At 52.5% G+C, this 17834-nt stretch overlaps 6 protein-coding genes across 6 annotated transcripts; 3 read left to right on the plus strand and 3 right to left on the minus strand.

The window, feature by feature from the left end:
* The first annotated feature begins 13 nt into the window (after positions 1-13).
* On the plus strand, positions 14-2131 carry TrAtP1_003994 (uncharacterized protein). The gene is made up of 2 exons (XM_014083650.2): positions 14-468; positions 553-2131. Exons 1-2 carry the CDS (start codon positions 332-334, stop codon positions 1925-1927), a joined length of 1512 nt encoding a protein of 503 aa, XP_013939125.1. The 5' UTR covers positions 14-331; the 3' UTR covers positions 1928-2131.
* On the minus strand, positions 2132-3061 carry TrAtP1_003995 (60S ribosomal protein eL36). Its single transcript, XM_014083651.2, has 3 exons — positions 2929-3061; positions 2722-2822; positions 2132-2641 (listed from the first exon to the last, which is right to left on the minus strand). The coding sequence occupies exons 1-3, from the start codon at positions 2983-2985 to the stop codon at positions 2482-2484; spliced, it is 318 nt and encodes a 105-aa protein (XP_013939126.1). The 5' UTR covers positions 2986-3061; the 3' UTR covers positions 2132-2481.
* A 1714-nt stretch (positions 3062-4775) lies between these two features.
* Positions 4776-10465, minus strand: TrAtP1_003997 (uncharacterized protein). Its single transcript, XM_014083652.2, has 6 exons — positions 9964-10465; positions 9740-9786; positions 9555-9650; positions 9389-9473; positions 7608-9266; positions 4776-7528 (listed from the first exon to the last, which is right to left on the minus strand). The coding sequence occupies exons 1-6, from the start codon at positions 10015-10017 to the stop codon at positions 7412-7414; spliced, it is 2058 nt and encodes a 685-aa protein (XP_013939127.1). The 5' UTR covers positions 10018-10465; the 3' UTR covers positions 4776-7411.
* Positions 5072-7409, plus strand: TrAtP1_003996 (uncharacterized protein; the record flags this gene model as incomplete). Its single annotated transcript, XM_066112121.1, has 3 exons — positions 5072-5085; positions 6171-6538; positions 7402-7409. 3 exons carry the CDS (start codon positions 5072-5074, stop codon positions 7407-7409), a joined length of 390 nt encoding a protein of 129 aa, XP_065968204.1.
* A 311-nt stretch (positions 10466-10776) lies between the features above and the next one.
* Positions 10777-17577, minus strand: TrAtP1_003999 (uncharacterized protein). The gene is made up of 4 exons (XM_014083655.2): positions 17323-17577; positions 15823-17241; positions 13981-15769; positions 10777-13875 (listed from the first exon to the last, which is right to left on the minus strand). Exons 2-4 carry the CDS (start codon positions 16019-16021, stop codon positions 13014-13016), a joined length of 2850 nt encoding a protein of 949 aa, XP_013939130.1. The 5' UTR covers positions 16022-17241; positions 17323-17577; the 3' UTR covers positions 10777-13013.
* TrAtP1_003998 (uncharacterized protein) lies at positions 11844-12911 on the plus strand (the record flags this gene model as incomplete). The annotated part of the gene is made up of 1 exon (XM_014083654.2): positions 11844-12911. The coding sequence occupies one exon, from the start codon at positions 11844-11846 to the stop codon at positions 12909-12911; it is 1068 nt and encodes a 355-aa protein (XP_013939129.1).
* Positions 17578-17834: the final 257 nt, after the last annotated feature.

Consider the following 17834-nt stretch of genomic DNA (forward strand, 5'->3'; position numbering starts at 1 on the left):
GCTTGCCTGGTCGGTTTGAGCTTTTGCAAACAAATTGATTTGCTTTGGTTGTACAAGAGAAAGTTGAGAGAAATTCAATTTCTACTACCTACTTCTTCTTTTTTTTTGTCCTATATGATTTGCTACTTTTGACTTGCAGTCACTTGCAGTGGGCTTATTCTCTTTCTACATCGGCAGCTGAAGACGGTCACAACCCCACCATCTCGTCCGTCTACTTCGTGCAGAGCTCCCAAAATCACCTGTTCTCATACTTGACAGTTCAAGAGACTGCGACCACGTATCTCAGAGGCTGTTGTAGCTTCACTATAGCTTCCTCAGCCTAGCCGACATCATGTCGTCGCACGTCGTGGTCATCGCCACGGATCTGCGGCGCACCACCATCAAAGTCAGCCCCGGCACCTACTTGTCGGATGTTCTAGCTGAAGCTTGTAAGAAGCTTGGCCTGGACGGCGACAAGTACTTGTTAAAGTGCGCATAACACCCCTCCAGCTCTGCTGAGCTGTTTGCTCGCTCCGTGTTGCGCATATCTTGCTAACGCCCATGCGCCCTTAGACACAAGCAGAAACAGGTCGATCTCTCCATACCGTTCCGTACGTCTGGCCTCCTCGCCGGCGCCAAGCTAGAGCTTGTGCAAAAATCCAAGACCCCATCAGCCGTTCAAATCGCCCTGCAGATTCCCCAGCCAGAGGCCAAAGAGATCCCTGGTGGCCGGCTGATTAAGAAGTTTCCCTCCGACTTGTCAATATGGCAGGTGCTGCGACAGTTTGAAAGCGGCGAGGCGAGCGCGGGGAAGAACATCAACATTACGGCCAGAGGCGTGGCCCAGACGGCCAACAGCGAAAACTCTGGGGCCGGCCAGCTATTTTATGAGACGCCAGTCTTGAATATCATGGGCCGCGAGCTTGGATCGTTTGCCGATTTCCAGAAGTCGTTGTCGCAGCTGGGACACAACTCTGGCAATGTCCTTGTACGCCTATCGTTTAGAAGGACTGAGCAAACACTGTATGAGGCGATGGAACAGATTGGAGCCTTTTTCAAAGAAGAAGAAAGGGAGAAGCAAGAAGAGAAGGAAAAGGCGGCTCCAGGCGTCCCAGAAGACAAGCCTAAAGATTCACTAACGGACGGAGACGTACCCATGGCCGAAGCTCCAGCCGAGCCCATCAACAATACGGTCGAAGCGCAGACAGAGCCAGCTCCAGAAGATACACACGACCCGGCATCATCAATACAAGCCGAGACGAAGAACTCGGATCCTCAGTCACGCCTCGAACCTGTCAATGTCTTCCTCGCTCCTACAAACTCGACACCTGCTGCCGCTCTTGCGCCATTCGACGAAAGTGATGTCATGCCCACTGTCGCGCAGGCTCAACTGCATCAGGCCCGCCTGCTAGAAAACTCCAGGAACAAGAGACTGCTGTCTGATAAAGAAATTGAAGAAAAGGAGGCGGCTGAGCTGGCCAAGATTGATGCCGTCAAGTCTGTGCTCATCAAGGTGCGGTTCCCAGACAATACCAGCAGCGATTGGCAAGTTGGCCCGTTAGATACTGGCGCATTCTTGTATCAGGCAGTACGGCATGTCATGGCCAACAACGGCCAGTCATTCCATCTTGTCATCCCGGGGAGCAAGAAGGTGATCCAGGATGACGACACCCCCAAGCACAACCTCATCCGAGCGTATAAGCTCTCGGGCAGAGTCCTTGTAAGCTTGGTGTGGAATGACGACGTGCCAAAGGAGGCTCGGAAACAGCCCTTTCTCAAGGCCAACTTTGCCCAGCAGGGACAGACCATCAAGGTGCCTGAGATACCTAACGTGGAGGATGATAAAGCCGGCCCATCAGCGGCACCGCAGGCTCACAAGGCTCCGGCGAAGGATGGAGATGGCTCTGGTAAGAAGATGCCGAAATGGCTGAAACTTGGGAAGAAATAGATCGCGAGAGCGAGTAAGTGAGCGAGCGGCTTAAAGTTTTTGGGTTCTCATTCGTATCCTAGGAGAATTTGGAGTGGATTGGCATCGTGTACATGTAATGGCGTTTTTCTCAGCTTTGTTTGATCAATATCGAAGAGGCACAAGCCATGTTGAGTATTGAATACAGATAGTACAAATTTAGACATATTCAGGCATTTCTACAACTACGGCGGTGTTGAATGGGCGGGCAATTGGTGATCTCAAGAGGAGGGAAAAAAAGGTATCTCAGTTGGATCAAAAAAGACGGCATATCTTGGAGAATGTAAAATTCTGACGGAATGTAAAAAACCCGCAGCTATATACCGTTGCTGCGCCGCCGCATAAAAGCCCAAATTGTGAATCAATCGAAAATTCATGACCCGCGCCGAATCCATGCGAAAAGTAAAATAAAACCCGTGCTTTGATTTCAGAAGAAAAAAAAAATGGTATTTTCAATTCTTTTTTTATTTGCCATTACCGAAATTGTCCCTCTCTCTCCCATTTTTGCCTCGATTTTTTATAGATATAAAAATCGTTTAGTGAGCACGACGGGACTCGGCGATGACGCGCTGGAGCTCATCGACCTTTCTCTTGGCACGGCCAAAGGTACCGAGCCTCTTCTTGGCCAGCTTACGGGCACGCTTGTCCTTGCTGTTGCGGAGAAGTTCGATGACACGGCGCTCATAGGGAGCGAGGCTGTTGAAAAATTATACACGTTAGCAAACGATTCTTCCAATATTTTCAATGTCAAAGGACATGGTATATGTAAAACTCACCCAGCAACCTCCTTGACGACCTCACGCACAAAGGCGGTTCGCTTGCTCAGGTGTCCCTTGGTGCGGGAAACACGGGGCTTGACGACACGAGCGGTAGTCTTCTATAATCGGGTAACAAACCAAAAAACGTCAGTTTCAGCGTCCATCGTCTGCCAAAAAGGTAGAGGGCAGAGATCCTCCACGAGGTGAGATCGCGAGTTGACGTACGTGGCCCTTGTTCAGGCCAACGGCCAGACCGGTCTTTGCAGGCGCTTCCTTAGCCATCTCGAAAGAAATTGAATTGTCGATTTTTTTGACGGGATAGTGTAGAAAGGGAAAAAAAGAGAAATTTCGACAAAACTCCAGCGCTAATACGAAATTTCGTGTGTGGTCCCCTTCCGTGGGGATTTTTCCGGAGCGGAGGTTGTGGGTCACGTGCGAGAGGGTACGCGATAAGATAAGAAAGTTCGCAGTGTGGGTAACAGATTATGGGTGCTTGTTAGTATTGGAGAGTCCTCTACAAAAGACTGGGTCTTTTTCCCCGAATTGGAGTAGTAAGTAGCTTCAAGATACCGATTGTTTGATTACATTCAGCAGCAGCTTCTGGCTTGACTATGATATGCTATACTCGGTATAACAACTCCGATTAGTCGTTGCAGAGTATACAAGATGGACTGCTCAATTGACCAGCAAATGACGACAGCTCTGGAGATTCATTGGCGATTCAATTGCCAGAGTTGTTTTTTCTCGACTCGGTCCCCTTCTCGGGCTAATTGACCGAGAGTCTCTTCTTAGACTGAACTGCACCGCCGTAGTTCTGAGCATGTTCGAGTCAACTCTGCTTCGTACACATTCCAGAACGAGCTTATCGTGAAAAATGAACTCTCTTCAGACTTCTTCACGAGTCATGCCTAGCGGTTCTTGTTGAGAAGCTAAGCTTTCTGTAGCTTCTTCTTACAACCTGATTGCAAAATGGGGTAAACATGTTAATTGCTATCGGCTAACACGCCTTTTTTTTTTTTTCCCGCTGCAGGAAGATGGCCGAAGCGAAGCGAGAAAGAAGCTGTGCAAAAATGCAACTTTGATCGTCAGAAAACGAGACATTTGATCCTGTCCTTTTGTCAGTTGTCGCCTACCTATGAGCAGATTCCCAAGTAAGCGGTCACGAGCTATTGACAGGCATGCGTAAGACGGAAGTGGTCTGTACCTACAGTACGTCTGTGTCTGTTTTACACCACGCAAAAAAAGTGACGACAGCACAGGATCCTTGCTCCGCCGTTTCTGCCCATTGTATTTTATTCCCATTGCAGCTATGTATTCGCAACCCGCAAAAAAAAAAAAAGAAAAGAGCTCCAGCTTCTTCTCCATGAGCATTTCCCCCCGCTTCCAATGCTCTTAGCTACAGTAGTGTCCCTGGACCCAGGTAAAACCCTTGCAGCAGCAGTCGTTCATTGTCCAGACCATAACGGCTGGTTTAGCCACAAGGGGAGAGTGGCCCTTGCTCTTCGCTATCATCCGCCATTGGCGAATTGCTCCAGCGCGGTGGATTAAGTCGTGATAGCGGCGACAAGGGCGCTTATTCGACATTATACTTGTACAAGACTGAATAGTGCAGTGCAAGACCGTGATGGCCTCGTACTCGTAGCTGCACGCAGCAGAAAAGAGGCAGTAATAGACGGAATCCCCATAAAATGGTGGATTGAGGGTACTATTCCCAAGTGCTACAAGTATTTCCTTGACTGTGTTATCCCCGACTCTCGCATTTGTCGTCAGATGGTGCTGCTCGCCATGAACCGTTTCCCCCTCTCTTGCAAAAGAACCACCTTCTCTGTTGGGACGATATGACGGCAGCCAAGGTGATTTTCATTTATTATACATACTACTGTAACCCGTCTTTCCCTATTATTTCATCAGAATAGTACGATTATGGAGTGCTTGTCAATGCCGTTTGGGTATGGCGAGTGGTGAATTAAGCTATGAGGCGCCGCCAGATCGGCCACGCGGTGACGCACGAAACAGGCACCGAAAGCCTATGCTGGCCGGCTCTGGGCACACGGCTTAGCGCAAGTTTGTACTGTAGGCGGTAAACGTCGACAACGACGATCCATTTAGCAGCTACTTCAGACGACGTAGGCCAGCAAGGTGCACACATTAGCACTAATGGATACCGAGATAGCATGCGCTCTCAGGCCTTTCAACCTGCCGCGAGGCCATTGATTGCAGCCAATTGCCCCATTTCCATATCAACGCACGTGTTGCGCATCCCCAGGGGTCATCAACTCGCCCCTGAAGACAAACGCCCATTGCAGCGCCCGTGACTTGCGGTCAGGTCGCTTCTCTGTCGCCGCTCCCCATCTGCGTCTCCCGCCAGATGCTCCTCGGATGGTGTGACCCTCTGCCTCCTCCACATCTTCTCTCTCTCTCATCTCATTCCCCACTGCGACAAAGCAAAAAACAAAAGTACAGACAGATACAACAACGCGCAGAAAAGAACATTGGAAACATCCCCCAATCCGACTCTGCACTAAAAACAGCACCAAAGCGCGGGGTGTCCCCGCTACGGGGGCCATAAAGAGGGGAGAAACAGAGGGGGGGGCTGGAAAAGCAGCAGCAAAAAGACAGACCTGGAGGCTGTAGATGGCCCCAAAAAGCGCGCCTGTGGCTGCCTCTTAGCCTGCCGCAGTGCCGCTTTACCTAAGATAGGGCCCGCCTGCGACAGCCTCCCCCTTCTTTTCTGTATCAGTGAAGGAGAGGATACCTGGGTAAGGTATCTATCTATGAGAGAGATGCTAAGAGAAGAGGCAGTGAGAGCGAGAGAGAATGGAACCCCCCCCCCTCTTAATATACCTCAGCGCAGTTGACTCGTTGCTTTTGTTCTTCTTCTCTCCTTCTTTCTTTCTCTTGTTCCCTTTCCTTTCCTTTCCTTTCGTTGCTCCCATTTTCTTTTTTTGTCGCCTTGTTTTCGTTTCCCTGCTAGATTGGAATGATCAGAGCACGCGCGCTGGAGCTCCAAGTCATGACACCACGATAGTCAAAAAACACCCGCTACACCGACGTCATCAGCGCCCACCCCATACGACAGAGGCCAGAAACAGACAAAAGGCGCCCAGGATCAGAAAACTTGCCAACATTCCCAAATCAGGCTTCCGTTGTTTTGCCATCACATCCTTTGAAGCTGGGATTCCGGCGTTTAGAAAGAACAAACTGCAAGACCAAAAAAAATCGCCTCTATAAATCTGACATTTGCGCGCATAAAAGATACAATAGAGAGAGAGAGGTCACAAGAGGCAAATTAAAACACACAACACCAAGAACTGAGCAAACGTGCCTCTCACATCTCACACCATGTCGAACCTCCCCTCGCAGCATCCCACCCTCTCCCTGCACCTCACCGACCTCACCCTCACCCCGCTCATCACGTCGTCGTCGTCGCAAAGCCACCTCGAGTCCCTCACCAAACTCACCTCCAGCGCCATCACCTCCCAGACCACCGCCCAGCGCGCCAACCTCGGCCGCCCGCAGCGCATCATGGTCGAGTACCCGGACTCGGGCGCCGTCGTCCTGCAGTCCTATCTCGACCCCCGGGAATCCGGCGGTGGCGGCGCCGATCACATCTCCGAGCCGGACTCGTTTTCAAAATACAAGTACAAGGACGAGCACTCGCACGAGCACATGGCCGACGACGATGACAGCAGCAGCAGCACTCGCACGCCTGACACGGCACGACCCGCTACCGCTGACGACTCCGTGGCGCCCACGTTGATCAGCGTCGTCGTCGCTGCCACATCGGACGATGCGAAAGAGGCGAGGCGCGCTGCGGCGAGGCTGGAGCGTATTGGTCGAGAGTTTCAGAGGGAGTGGACGGCGCAGGGGCTGGAGCAAGATGCTGATGGGGGGAGCAGCAACCACGAGTGACCTTGAACAAATTAAAAAAAGAAAACAAAACAAAGAAAAGAAATGACTCGAAAGAAAGCATCATCGAGTGGGCATACTGCGGCCATACAACGCCCAGCGTCCCCATTCGAAAAGCTTCGACGGCCGAACCAGGCGGCGTCGTGGCTTTAGACGGCACACAGAATGATGAATGGAAACGGAAACGAAACAAGAGGCACCTTGAGCGATATAATACAGGAAAGCAGCATTTTTTGTTAGAGCGAGGCGCATAAAGATGAGCATACACAAGCTAATGAGAAGAACTGGTACTAGTAGCCTGTTTTTTTCTTTTCTTCTTCTTTTTTGTTTATCCCCTTTTTACCGTCGCACAGAATCAGCTGGAGGGGGGGTGGGTAATACAATGCAAAAGAACTTGAAGTTGGCATGTTGGCTCTAATGGCGTTTAAAAAGAAAGCGTCTGTATAATTTGGTGGACCAAGTCTTTTATTTTAGCTCTCAAGATCATAAGTTTTTTTTTTTTTTGACTTCATGTTAAATCTCAATTTTCCTTTTTCTTTTTTTTTTTTAATATTCATCTATTGTTTTTATTTTACTGTATTAAAGAATAAGAAAATAAATAAAACTTCAACATTTCCTATACTCCCATGCCCAGAGTCGTCACTACGTGAAATCATGTGCTTGCTGTACAACAAGCATCATTTCTTTTCAGGGGTTTTTTTTTTTTTTTTTTTTTTGGTGTCCTATTTCATGTAACCATTTTTTATATTCTGCAAGATCAAACCCTTTATTTACGGTCTTTTCCCTCAGATGTTTAAATTTAGATGAGCTGCTGGAAAGCACGGTTGATGGGGGATCGAACGTTGGGGACGTCCTTCCAGAAGTCGATGGTAAGGAGAGCGCGCTTGGCGATGCCCTCGGGGGTGAACTCGAACTTCTACAGCCAATGGGTTAGCAAACTATCCTTTTTTTCTCCTCTTCTTCTTCTTTCGTATAAAACCATGCTTGAAACGCACCTTGTAGACATCCTTGTAGGCACCAGAGGCACCGAATCGGTTGAGACCAAACTGCTCGTGAGTATATCTCTCCCAGCCCATGGTGCTCATGACCTCAATAGACAGAGAGGGAATGCCGTCGGGCAGGACAGAGAGTCTGTACTCCTTGGACTGGGTGTCAAAGACCTCGAAGCAAGGCATGGAGACAATTCGGGCCTTGACGTTGTGCTTCTCCAGGAGCAGCTTGGCGGCATCCACTGCGATGCCAACCTCGGAACCGGTGGAGACCAGGGTGACCTGGGCACCCTCGACCTCCTGCAGGACGTAACCGCCCTTGATGGACTTCTCGATGACTGAGCCCTCGAGCTGGGGCAGGTTCTGTCGGGAGAGGGCAATAATGCTGGGGGTGTGCTTGGAGGTCAGCGCAATGTAGTAGGCGGCGCTGGTCTCGTTGCCGTCAGCGGGGCGCCAGACCATGCAGTTGGGCAGAGCACGGAAGTGAGCCAGAGTCTCGATAGGCTGGTGAGTAGGGCCGTCCTCGCCCAGACCGATGGAGTCGTGGGTGGCAACCCAGATGGCGCGGATGCGAGACAGGGCAGACAGGCGGACGGCACCGGCAGCGTAGGAGACAAAGTTGAGGAAAGTACCACCGTAGGGAATGATGGTTCCGTAGGCGGCCAGACCGTTCATGATGGCACCCATACCGTGCTCACGGACACCGTAGCGGATGTATCGTCCGGAGTAGTCACCGAGGCCGGTGGCCTTGGGCTGGAAGTCAACAGCCTCCTTCCAGCGGGTAAGGTTGGAGCCAGTCAGATCGGCAGATCCACCGACAAGCTCGGGCAGGATACCCTCGAGCTTGCTGAGAACAGTCTCGGACAGCTTTCGGCTGGCAATGGCGGCGTCGCCGGGGGTGTAGACGGGCAGGTGCTTCTCCCAGTCCTGGGGCAGCTCGCCCTTCAGGCGGCGCTCAAGGTCAGCAGCCTCTGAGGGGTACTCCTTGGCGTACTTGGCGAACAGCTTGTTCCACTCCTCCTCGCGGGCAGCGCCCTCGGCAGAGTGTCTGGCGTACAGGTCGGAGACCTCCTTGGGGACGACAAAGGTCTCCTCGGGGTTGAAGCCGAACTTGGTCTTGAGCTGCTTGATGTCGTCGGCCTTGAGGGGAGAGCCGTGAACACCGTGGGTGCCCTCCTGGAGGGAGCCGAAACCAATGGTGGTTCGCAGCTTGATGATTGAGGGCTTGTCCTTGACAGCCTGGCACTGCTTGATGGCGTCTTCCATGGCCTGGAGGTCGTGGTCGCCGTTTTCGACGACGACGACGTGCCAGCCGTAAGCCTCGTAGCGCTTGGCAACATCCTCAGTGAAGGCGACGTTGGTGTCACCGTCAATGGAAATGTGGTTGTCGTCGTAGATGGCGATGAGGTTGCCCAGCTGGAGGTGGCCAGCCAGGGAGCAGGCCTCGCCGGAAACACCCTCCATCAAGCAGCCATCGCCGAGGAAGCAGTAGGTGTAGTTGTCAGTGAGAGTGAAGCCGGGCTTGTTGAAGACGGCGGCGGTGTGGGCCTGGGCCATGGCCAAGCCGACGGCATTGCAGATACCCTGACCCAGAGGGCCGGTGGTGACCTCGATACCGGGGGTATCGTGAGACTCGGGGTGGCCAGGAGTGATGCTGTCAACAGTCTGCAGGTGGGATTGAGTTAGCGCCGCTACGTCAGTTCCAACCCCTTGTTGTGCTCATGGCCAACGGGCTTCGTCCCCTCTCTTGCCTCTCCCATTTCTGCAGCGGACTCTAGAAAACTTACTCGGAAAGCCTTGAGGTCATCGATGGTCAGGGCATAGCCGAACAGGTGGAGGAGCGCATACTGGAGCATGCAGCCGTGGCCGTTGCTGGATTGGGCAGAAACGCGTGTCAGTCTCACGATTTTGCGCGGGGTTTTTCTTCCCGGGTTGTTGGGCAACGGCACTTACGAGAGGACGAATCGGTCGCGGTTCAGCCACTTGGGGTTCTTGGGGTTGAACTTCATGAACTTGTCCCAGAGAACGTGGGCAATGGGAGCCATGCCCCTGCAGAGTCCGGCGTTAGCAGCAAACCTTGGGCGGGAACGGCGGGTGCGGCGGCAGCGCGCATCGCCGGGCGTCGTGGACAAACTCACATGGGAGCACCGGGATGTCCCGAGTTGCTCTTGAAGGTCGCATCAACCTGTCATGGCAATTCCCGTCAGTCAATTGCGCTCATTGCGTGTTGCCGTGGCTGGCTGCGCATTGCCCGCTCTTCACAGCCACGTCTGTCGCTGGCTGCTCGCTCCTCCATTGTCGCGTAGCTGGAGCTGCCATGGAGGGGCAATGGCGGGGTAGCAGGAAGTGGGAGAAAACATACCGCAAGCAGGCGGATGGTGTTGATGGCCTTCTGGTCAACCTCTGTGTAGCCCATGATTGCGAATTGCGTGCGCTAGAAGAAGAAAATAAGGGGGGGTATCAAGAATAGCTGAGATGGATGGAGAAGAGAGACGGAGCAGACGGAGGGGGAGGCAGCAATATAAAGCACCTGGTGTTGCTGAACGCAGGAACCTTTTTTTTTTCTGTTGAGGGGTTAACGTTTATGTCACGGCTTAGGGAGCATTAGCCAACAAACCCACCGGCCTGCCCACTTTACCGCTGGCGCTGGAGCCTCTAGCATCTCAATGACCGCTACAACCTTGATCCAAGCTGCCTGCGCGCCTCTATCGGCCCCTCTGCAGCTTCGCCCGTCCACCCGTGGCCCCTCCATCAGCCACTCTGAAGCGGCTACTGGAGCCCCGGGGGTTCGCGGCCAGGCTGCGGCAAATGGCAGACGGAGCGCAAGTTCCAGCGGGGGCCAGTGTCCGCTACTGTGAGCCCGCAGCCCTGCTGTTTGGAGCCGAGTTTCGCCCCTGCTGGGTGGTCAAGCGTCTGGTGTGTGTATACTAGAGACAGCTAAGAACAGCACGGCGGATGCAAGGCTCGCCTCCGTATCACGCGTATGCGTGTTTATTCTGCATTGCAGGCCGATTACGAATTGCAGGGCGGCTCAATCCGCAGCCATTACTAACTGCAATTAAACCCTCCGATAATTGGAATGAGCGCGGCCGAGGCATCTCTTTTCTGCATCTCTATATCAGGCCACTTCAAGGACCTCTTCTAGGTAAACGCATGTACCTGTTAGTCCTAATGCCTATATTCTCGTTGATTCTTCGTCTACAGTTACATTTTTAAAAACGGGCCTTCTCCTCTTCTTTTCCTTCTTTTTCGCCTTTGACACTGGCGATCCCTCACGTTGCCTCTTAATTTCCACTTTGCCGGCAACAGATCGATCTGCTACTTGACGCAATGCTATCCACCCCATTCCTATGCCTAAGTATATATAATAAGCGGAGACTCTGAAAAAAACGGCCTGAGTTGGTGACCTCTCTTCTCTTACTATACAGCGCACGGCTTCCTGGATTCGGATACTCCGTTTCGGCCCGGCCTGTGACGTAGCTCCCTTGGCCCTTCTGAAGTGTTGCTCTCTTATCCTTCCATATGGCTGGCACAGTATACCAATAGTTGGCAGCCCAATTCAAACAAGCCATCAAATATGATAGTATTACACTATAAATACAGCCTGGAAACTCCCGAGCATGCCGCAGCTCTTTCAGGTAGGTCGACAGGCTGCCAACTCACACGGGCCTGAGTCGCCCCCCCCATCCTGCCATTTCATAAGCAGGCCCCGGAAGTTTCCTAAGCAGCGCATGGAACAATCTCACCCCCAATCAAGCGGGTCGAGACTCAATCACCTTGGATGGCCGGGAAAGGTGCCCCGAAAATTGAGACGGCGCCGGCCGGATCGTGGGCTGAAGTTTAAAGACGAGAGAGAGAAAACAGGGCACTTTAGGCTATTATCGCCTGTCGGACCAATCATGGCGCAATAAGCAAACACGACGCCAGAGTGAAGCATTGAGTTGAGTAGGTTTATTACTGCAGAGAAGTGAATCTTCAGCTACCTACGTATGTCTCAATGTGTTTACTTGTAGAGTTTACTCCTTTCAACTGTTGGAAAGACATTTGACACTATGTATACTTTATTAAGAGAGTAGAAAGTCCAAGCCACCGATAGCTCTCAACTGAAGCGCAACAGCGCTACGTATCTGTATACATGTACCCACTTTCAAGAATGCCACTCAATTTTTCATCACCCATAGGAAACACCATTGTAAGCCTCAAGATATATCAAGTTAAAAACACATCACAAAAACCTACAAAATGGTGAAAAAACAACAGCCAAAGAAAACAGCCTCCAAAAAGCAACCAGCAGCAGCATCATCATCAACATCCACTCCTCTCCCACCCATCGACCCCGAAACCCTCACAAACCAGCAGCGGATCCTCACCACCTTCTCAGACGCCTTCAACCCCATCCTCTCGGCAGACTCCTTCGCAGCCACCCTCCAGTCCATCAAGCAGTCCCTATTCAACAGAGACTTTGAGGCTGCGTTCGGCTCCGAGGAGAACCTCCAGGCATACGCCGCACGATGGAGTCCCACCAGGGCGCTGTGCTACTCGTCCATCTTTGAGACCATTGCTTCGCACGTTGATGACATTGCTGCTGTCCCGGACTCTTCTGCCGATGAGGCATCCTACCATAACAGCACTGCTGTCAAGAAATTCCTCTGCATAGGTGGCTGCGCGGCCGAACACATCGCCTTTGCGTCTCACCTCCAGCAAACCGCCTCCAACGGCATCCTCACTCTCCTCGACGCCGGCCCCTGGGGTCAAGTCGTCGACCTCCTCCAAAAGCAAGCCACTTCACCCCCAACTCTGTCCAAGTATGCCTCCGCAGCTATCAAAGCCGCAAACACGCCCCTTCTCCAAGACGGACAGCTCTCCACCACCTTCTCCCAGAATGACGTCCTGGCCATGGATAAAGAGGCCCTCAAGGAGCTGCTCGGCTCAGAACCCCTTACCGTGACCCTCATGTTTACGCTCAACGAGCTGTACACCAATGGGGGCATCGGCAAGACAACAAAGTTCCTAAAACTGCTGGGCGAGATACTCCCGGATAGAAGCCTGCTCCTCGTGGTGGACAGTCCGGGCAGCTACTCGGAAGCCGCCGTGGGCAAGGACAAGAAGCGGTACCCCATGCAGTGGCTCTTGGACCACACTCTCATGGATGTTCGGGCTGCATCCAAGGACTATGAGTGGGAAAAGCTGGATTCTCATGATTCGATATGGTTTCGGCTTCCGGAAGAGCTCTCCTACCCGATCCAATTGGAGAATATGCGCTACCAGATGCATTTGTATCAGAAAAAGAGCACGTTTACGGCTGCATGAACGCCACCAAGGGACGATTTGGAAAGAATTAGGTCGATAAAAGCTATTTTGGAAATGCCGTGTACATGTGGAGCCCATACAGGCTTCTCTAGGGATATTTGTCTATGCCCACACCAACTTCTTCAGCGAATGGCCCAGCTGCTCCAACAACCCGGTGCTGCGCTTCGCAGCGTCTAGCGATATAATATCGCCCTTTTCCACCAGCTTCTTCCGCTCCTCTCCCTCCTTGACCAGTTGCCGTTCGGCCGCTAGACGCTCAATCTCTGAGCATATGGTGTCGATTTTCTGTAGCTCCGTCTGCCGTGGCCCAGCTTCGCTGACTGGCAATGAAGAATCCGTCGTATACGGCGCCTTGAATGCAAGTTTTCGGATTGCAGGCTCCTTTGGGCCGTTGGCTCCAGAGAAAAGCCCCGCAAAGCTGGTCGGTGCCGCTGGGATCTCGCCGGTAGCTGTCAGCTTTGGAGCGTCCCTGGTGGACATTGTGCGGGTGTTTCTCCTCCGGACATCGCTTTTGCCAGGCTGGTATGACACCACGAAACCCACGTTCCTCGTCTCGCTCATGTGAGCCTGCGAAATTGTGGAGGTGATGTAAGCACCCGTTTTGATATTCGTTATGCTCGCAAGGGTAACTCTTTCAAAAGAAGACACCTTGTCCAGATCCCAGTCAAAGCGGCAGAGGTATATCGCAGCATCGGTCAGAAGAAGGACAACTTCTTCCATTGGCCACGATTTGAGCGCATTGGCAGTATTGGGTGTTATCAGCACCCAGCCGCCGTGGAACTCTTCACTGACATCTGCCACCACTCGCTTCTGACACAGTTCCACGGCGCGCTCGCGCATCCTTTCCACGGAAACGGCTGGATCCTTTGTCATCATGTCGATTTCAAATTCCTCAAACACTTTAGCTGTTACGTTGCCGAGTAAAAAGTCTATGGCAGCCTGGCTAAAGTAGTCGTTGACCATGCTAAAACAAAGAGAGTAAAATAGCATTAGCTTTCGCCTTTAAACTATGGCTGGGAGAGGGGGTCTGAAAAGGGATGTAGAAGGGGTAGGAAATTGAAAATCTTACCCAGAATAAAGACGTGTTAGAGATATTCCAAGGTCATTAAGTGCCCCCCTGTAATCCCTCTTTCTTGTCCTCGTGTAATCACCTTTCATAGCGGAAGTAGAGGCGTATTGTTTCGAAACGGCATCGCCATTATCTGCCCAGAGGGTATTGAACCAGGCCGTCTCTTGGTCCAGTTGAGCGCTCATGTCTATACCTTGTTCTTTGAGCTGAACTTCTAGCATGTGTTTTGCAAACGAGCTCTGGCAGACATTTGTTCGATCCAGACAGTCCATACAATTCGTTCGAAGAACCCCTTGTTGTTTGCGGACCAGCTCTCCATTGCTTCGCACCGTGCTGCCAAGTGTCTCTAGCTGGTCCTTCAAGCGCGAGAGCAGGTGGCTCACGTTTTCAAACTTCATACCACGGCAAACATGGTGAAAGTCAAACCACTCAAAGGGTATCTTTGCTTTCTCGTCGAGCCCGTCGTTGATGCGGCCAACCGTATTTTGGTACTGCGTTCCAATTGGCTCTTCGATTCCGTGTTTTTCCACCAGATTAACTATCTGTAGCGTACCGTAGGATTTTAATAGCCTTTCAAAATGCTGCTTGGCGGCGTTGTAGTTTGTTTCCTCAGAGTGCTGCAAGACTGGCACTGGCTTCAGTGCGTACGCGGTCTGAGTAAAGAATAGTGGAATACTGCCTCTAATCTGAGTAAACGAGTACAGTGGGGAAGAAGCTTCCCATGCAGGAGACGACAGGATTTGTTCGGTTTCGACAAAATTTGCTGTATACCCGTCTTCATCTATGCCGCGTCTAAGATATCGAAGGCCAGCCCTCTTAGTTGACCGTCGCGATATCAATGTGATGAGATACTTTCTCTCGGTAAGACGCAGCTCTAGAGAATGTCTTGCTGTCTCTGGAGATGGCGACGACGGCCCAGATGGTGTCGGCGAGAGATCAGCCAGCTCCATGGATTCCGCTCCTGGGTCATCTACCTGGGGAGGATGTGAGTCTGCCACAAACGTCCTCTGGCCGACAAAGCCCTGCATCAAGGGCAAGGCCAAGGCATCCTGGCCAGCTTCTATGAAAGGCTGGACAATGTGCCGATTCCAAAAGAATGTACTCTTGACTTGCGTGTAGAGAGAATCGTTGGGGTTGGCAATCGCCGCTTCATCACTCGGGCTGCGCGTTATATCTAGGTCGTACGAAAAGTAAAAGCTACGCGAGGATCCAAACCAGACTTGGATAGTTCGAAGCAACTTTGGTAGAAGTGCGGAAGCTGGGATCAAGTGATTCTCATCCGTCTCTTGCAGGGCGGCAAGATTAACCACTGGCGTTGGCGATGCTGATTGCGCAAGGGGTGGCGTAGAAGTCGGCGAGTTGCTCATTCCCATAGTCCTTCTCTGGTCAGAAGTCCATCCACTCCGGCTAAACCAGCGCTGCGCAAATCTCCCATAACTGCCTCGCCTCCGGATCACGTCTTCGGCAACACTGCTCACACTGCTCCTGGGATCCGCAGGGACGTGCTTTTTGCCGAGAATTTCATCGTCCGCCTCTTCGTCTGGGGTCGCTATAGCGATTTCGCCCTCTTCATCACTGCTGCTCTCAGCGTCATCATTCACGTTAGTGGGCACCTCTGTGCGCAAAAGACTTGCCGTCTTCCGCACAGATTCCTCCGCATCAGCCTGCGCCGAGCATGGGGTCACGGCTACTTGAGTGACGACATAGATGGGTAGTCCAAACACCTGAGCGACTTGCTCTCGGCGCGTAATCGTTACCAAATACGTCAATCGCGATACCGTGATCAGTCCTGAGAGCTATTTAACATGATGGTATAGTAACAGGGCCTTTCCCTGAGCTCACCAATAACGCCGAGCGCTTCAAACCACGAGTCGGACTTTGCCGAGTCTGGGACCTGGTCGCGCGCCGCAGACGAGATGGATGCGTCTCCATACTTGATCCTCGCAGGCTGGAAAGGCTTTTGCCCTTTAGAAGACAATGGCTGGATAATGAGGCCGTCGACAGCGGCGAAAATCAACACTTTGCGTGCGAGGCCGGGCATGATGTGCGGGGTCTGCGGTCCCGGTTTACCGGCGCAAGAGATGGCGAGAATTGCTGCAGAAAACGGGATTTAGGAAAAAGTCATGAGCCGCGGCTCGTGACTACAGCGACATTGAGGTGGCCATTAAAGGTGGTGATGTTGAATCAGGGCGAAATCAAATTATACTCGTAGTGGCCGGTGTTGAGTGGAAGTGCAATGCGCCTGCGCCAGGGGCGACCTCAACGTCATCAATTACATCCGTTAGCGGTCACCCCTGGTAGCTTAGTGCTGGTAGTGAGCAAGCAGTGCCGGATGATGGCAGCGTGGATGCGCCATCTAGCCACGGCTGAGTGAACAATAGAGGGTCCGGTCTCCATATAGAGGAGCATGTAGTGTATATTGCCTAGCAGTTATCACCTGCGAGATATTGGACTCAAGGCCATGATATACTGCTATTATTTCCGCCGGTAATAGAAGGCAAGGCGTGTTGACAGCCAGCCAGCCATTAATGGCCATGGCAGCTAAAAGCTTCTTTTTGGCGCTGTGCTAGCAAAGCCAAACACGTTGGCCGGCATCCAAGGGTCACAGGGCGATTTAGCTCCGGTCCTTTGTTTGCCTTTATAGATAGTTGAGGTTGCTTATTAAAGCCACCCCTTGATTAGACGCATCGTATGTCAATTGTCTTTTGAAATAGCAGTCATTGAGCTTTGGCCGCAACGTGATGGCTAGCTACCCTGAAGCTGCATCAATGAGGCCATATTTTGGACGGGTACACTGATATCATATATCACTCCGCGGATGACTCAAAGAGGTGGAATACACCCCATCCCAATTGGTGGCCATCTGCACAAACCACACGTCAAGCTACAGCCTGCATCGGTATCAAAAGGCGTCATCTGTGCATTTCGTACAAAGGAAGATTCGGTGCACAGCAATTGGTGCAACGGTTGGCCAATGGGCACAGGCCCACACGGACATATCCCAAGGCAACAAGCGAGCAATATCGTCGAGCATCGCTGGATCAATCGATGCAGAAACACCTCGTGGGGTACGACGCGAAGCCCAAATTAGCTGCCGACCTGCCTAGGTACGAGGCCGCCCAGCCATTGGCATCCATCGGCAGACAGAGACAGGCAGCAATGCATCCCCAGAAGGAGTCGGACGCAGTCGGCATTTGCGGGCTGCCGGCCAACTAGACAGACGCGGTTGATGCCACCTGTGGAGCATCTGCCCAGCATCATCTGCAGATTGCACGGCGTCAATTGCATAAGCAGGCCAGTGAGGGGTCGCGAGACGACATGATCCGACCAGAAATCGCCTACCTGGTACGCAGCGCTGATTCACCCGCATGCATCCGTGCCTGGCCGCAACTCGCCTGTGGGCATGGCGAACAGGGCGTGATGCTGGTGGTTGACGTGGTTTCTGCTGTGCTTTGGCCCTTGCCTGGCCGACAGCACCGTGGACGGCGGAGGAGGCTCTAACTGGCCGACATGGGGGATGGCTGCAGATTGAGCTGCGATCGCCCATTTGACAGATCTGCTTAGGTAGCGGCGGATGGTTGCTGGCACTGGAACGGCTTTCGTGACGGAGGGACGCTGTGAGAAGCTGCATGGGGGGGCTGCAACCCAAAGGTTCGGCCGCGTACAGGGCCAGGTACCCTTTGGTAGCGTGCAGCAGAGCTTGGGGCGGTGATCAGTGGCCCAGATTGGCGAATGCGCGACCTGGGAGCAGCGCTCAGCCTTATCCGGCGGTACGTGGCCGGTACATGGGACGACAGCTGGACGGAGCTTTGCCTAGCCTGGAATGACGATTGAAAGGGGGCCCTGCTGCAGCC

Source organism: Trichoderma atroviride, chromosome 2, assembly GCF_020647795.1.
Source record: "Trichoderma atroviride chromosome 2, complete sequence".
NCBI classification, from domain to species: Eukaryota; Fungi; Ascomycota; class Sordariomycetes; order Hypocreales; family Hypocreaceae; genus Trichoderma; species Trichoderma atroviride.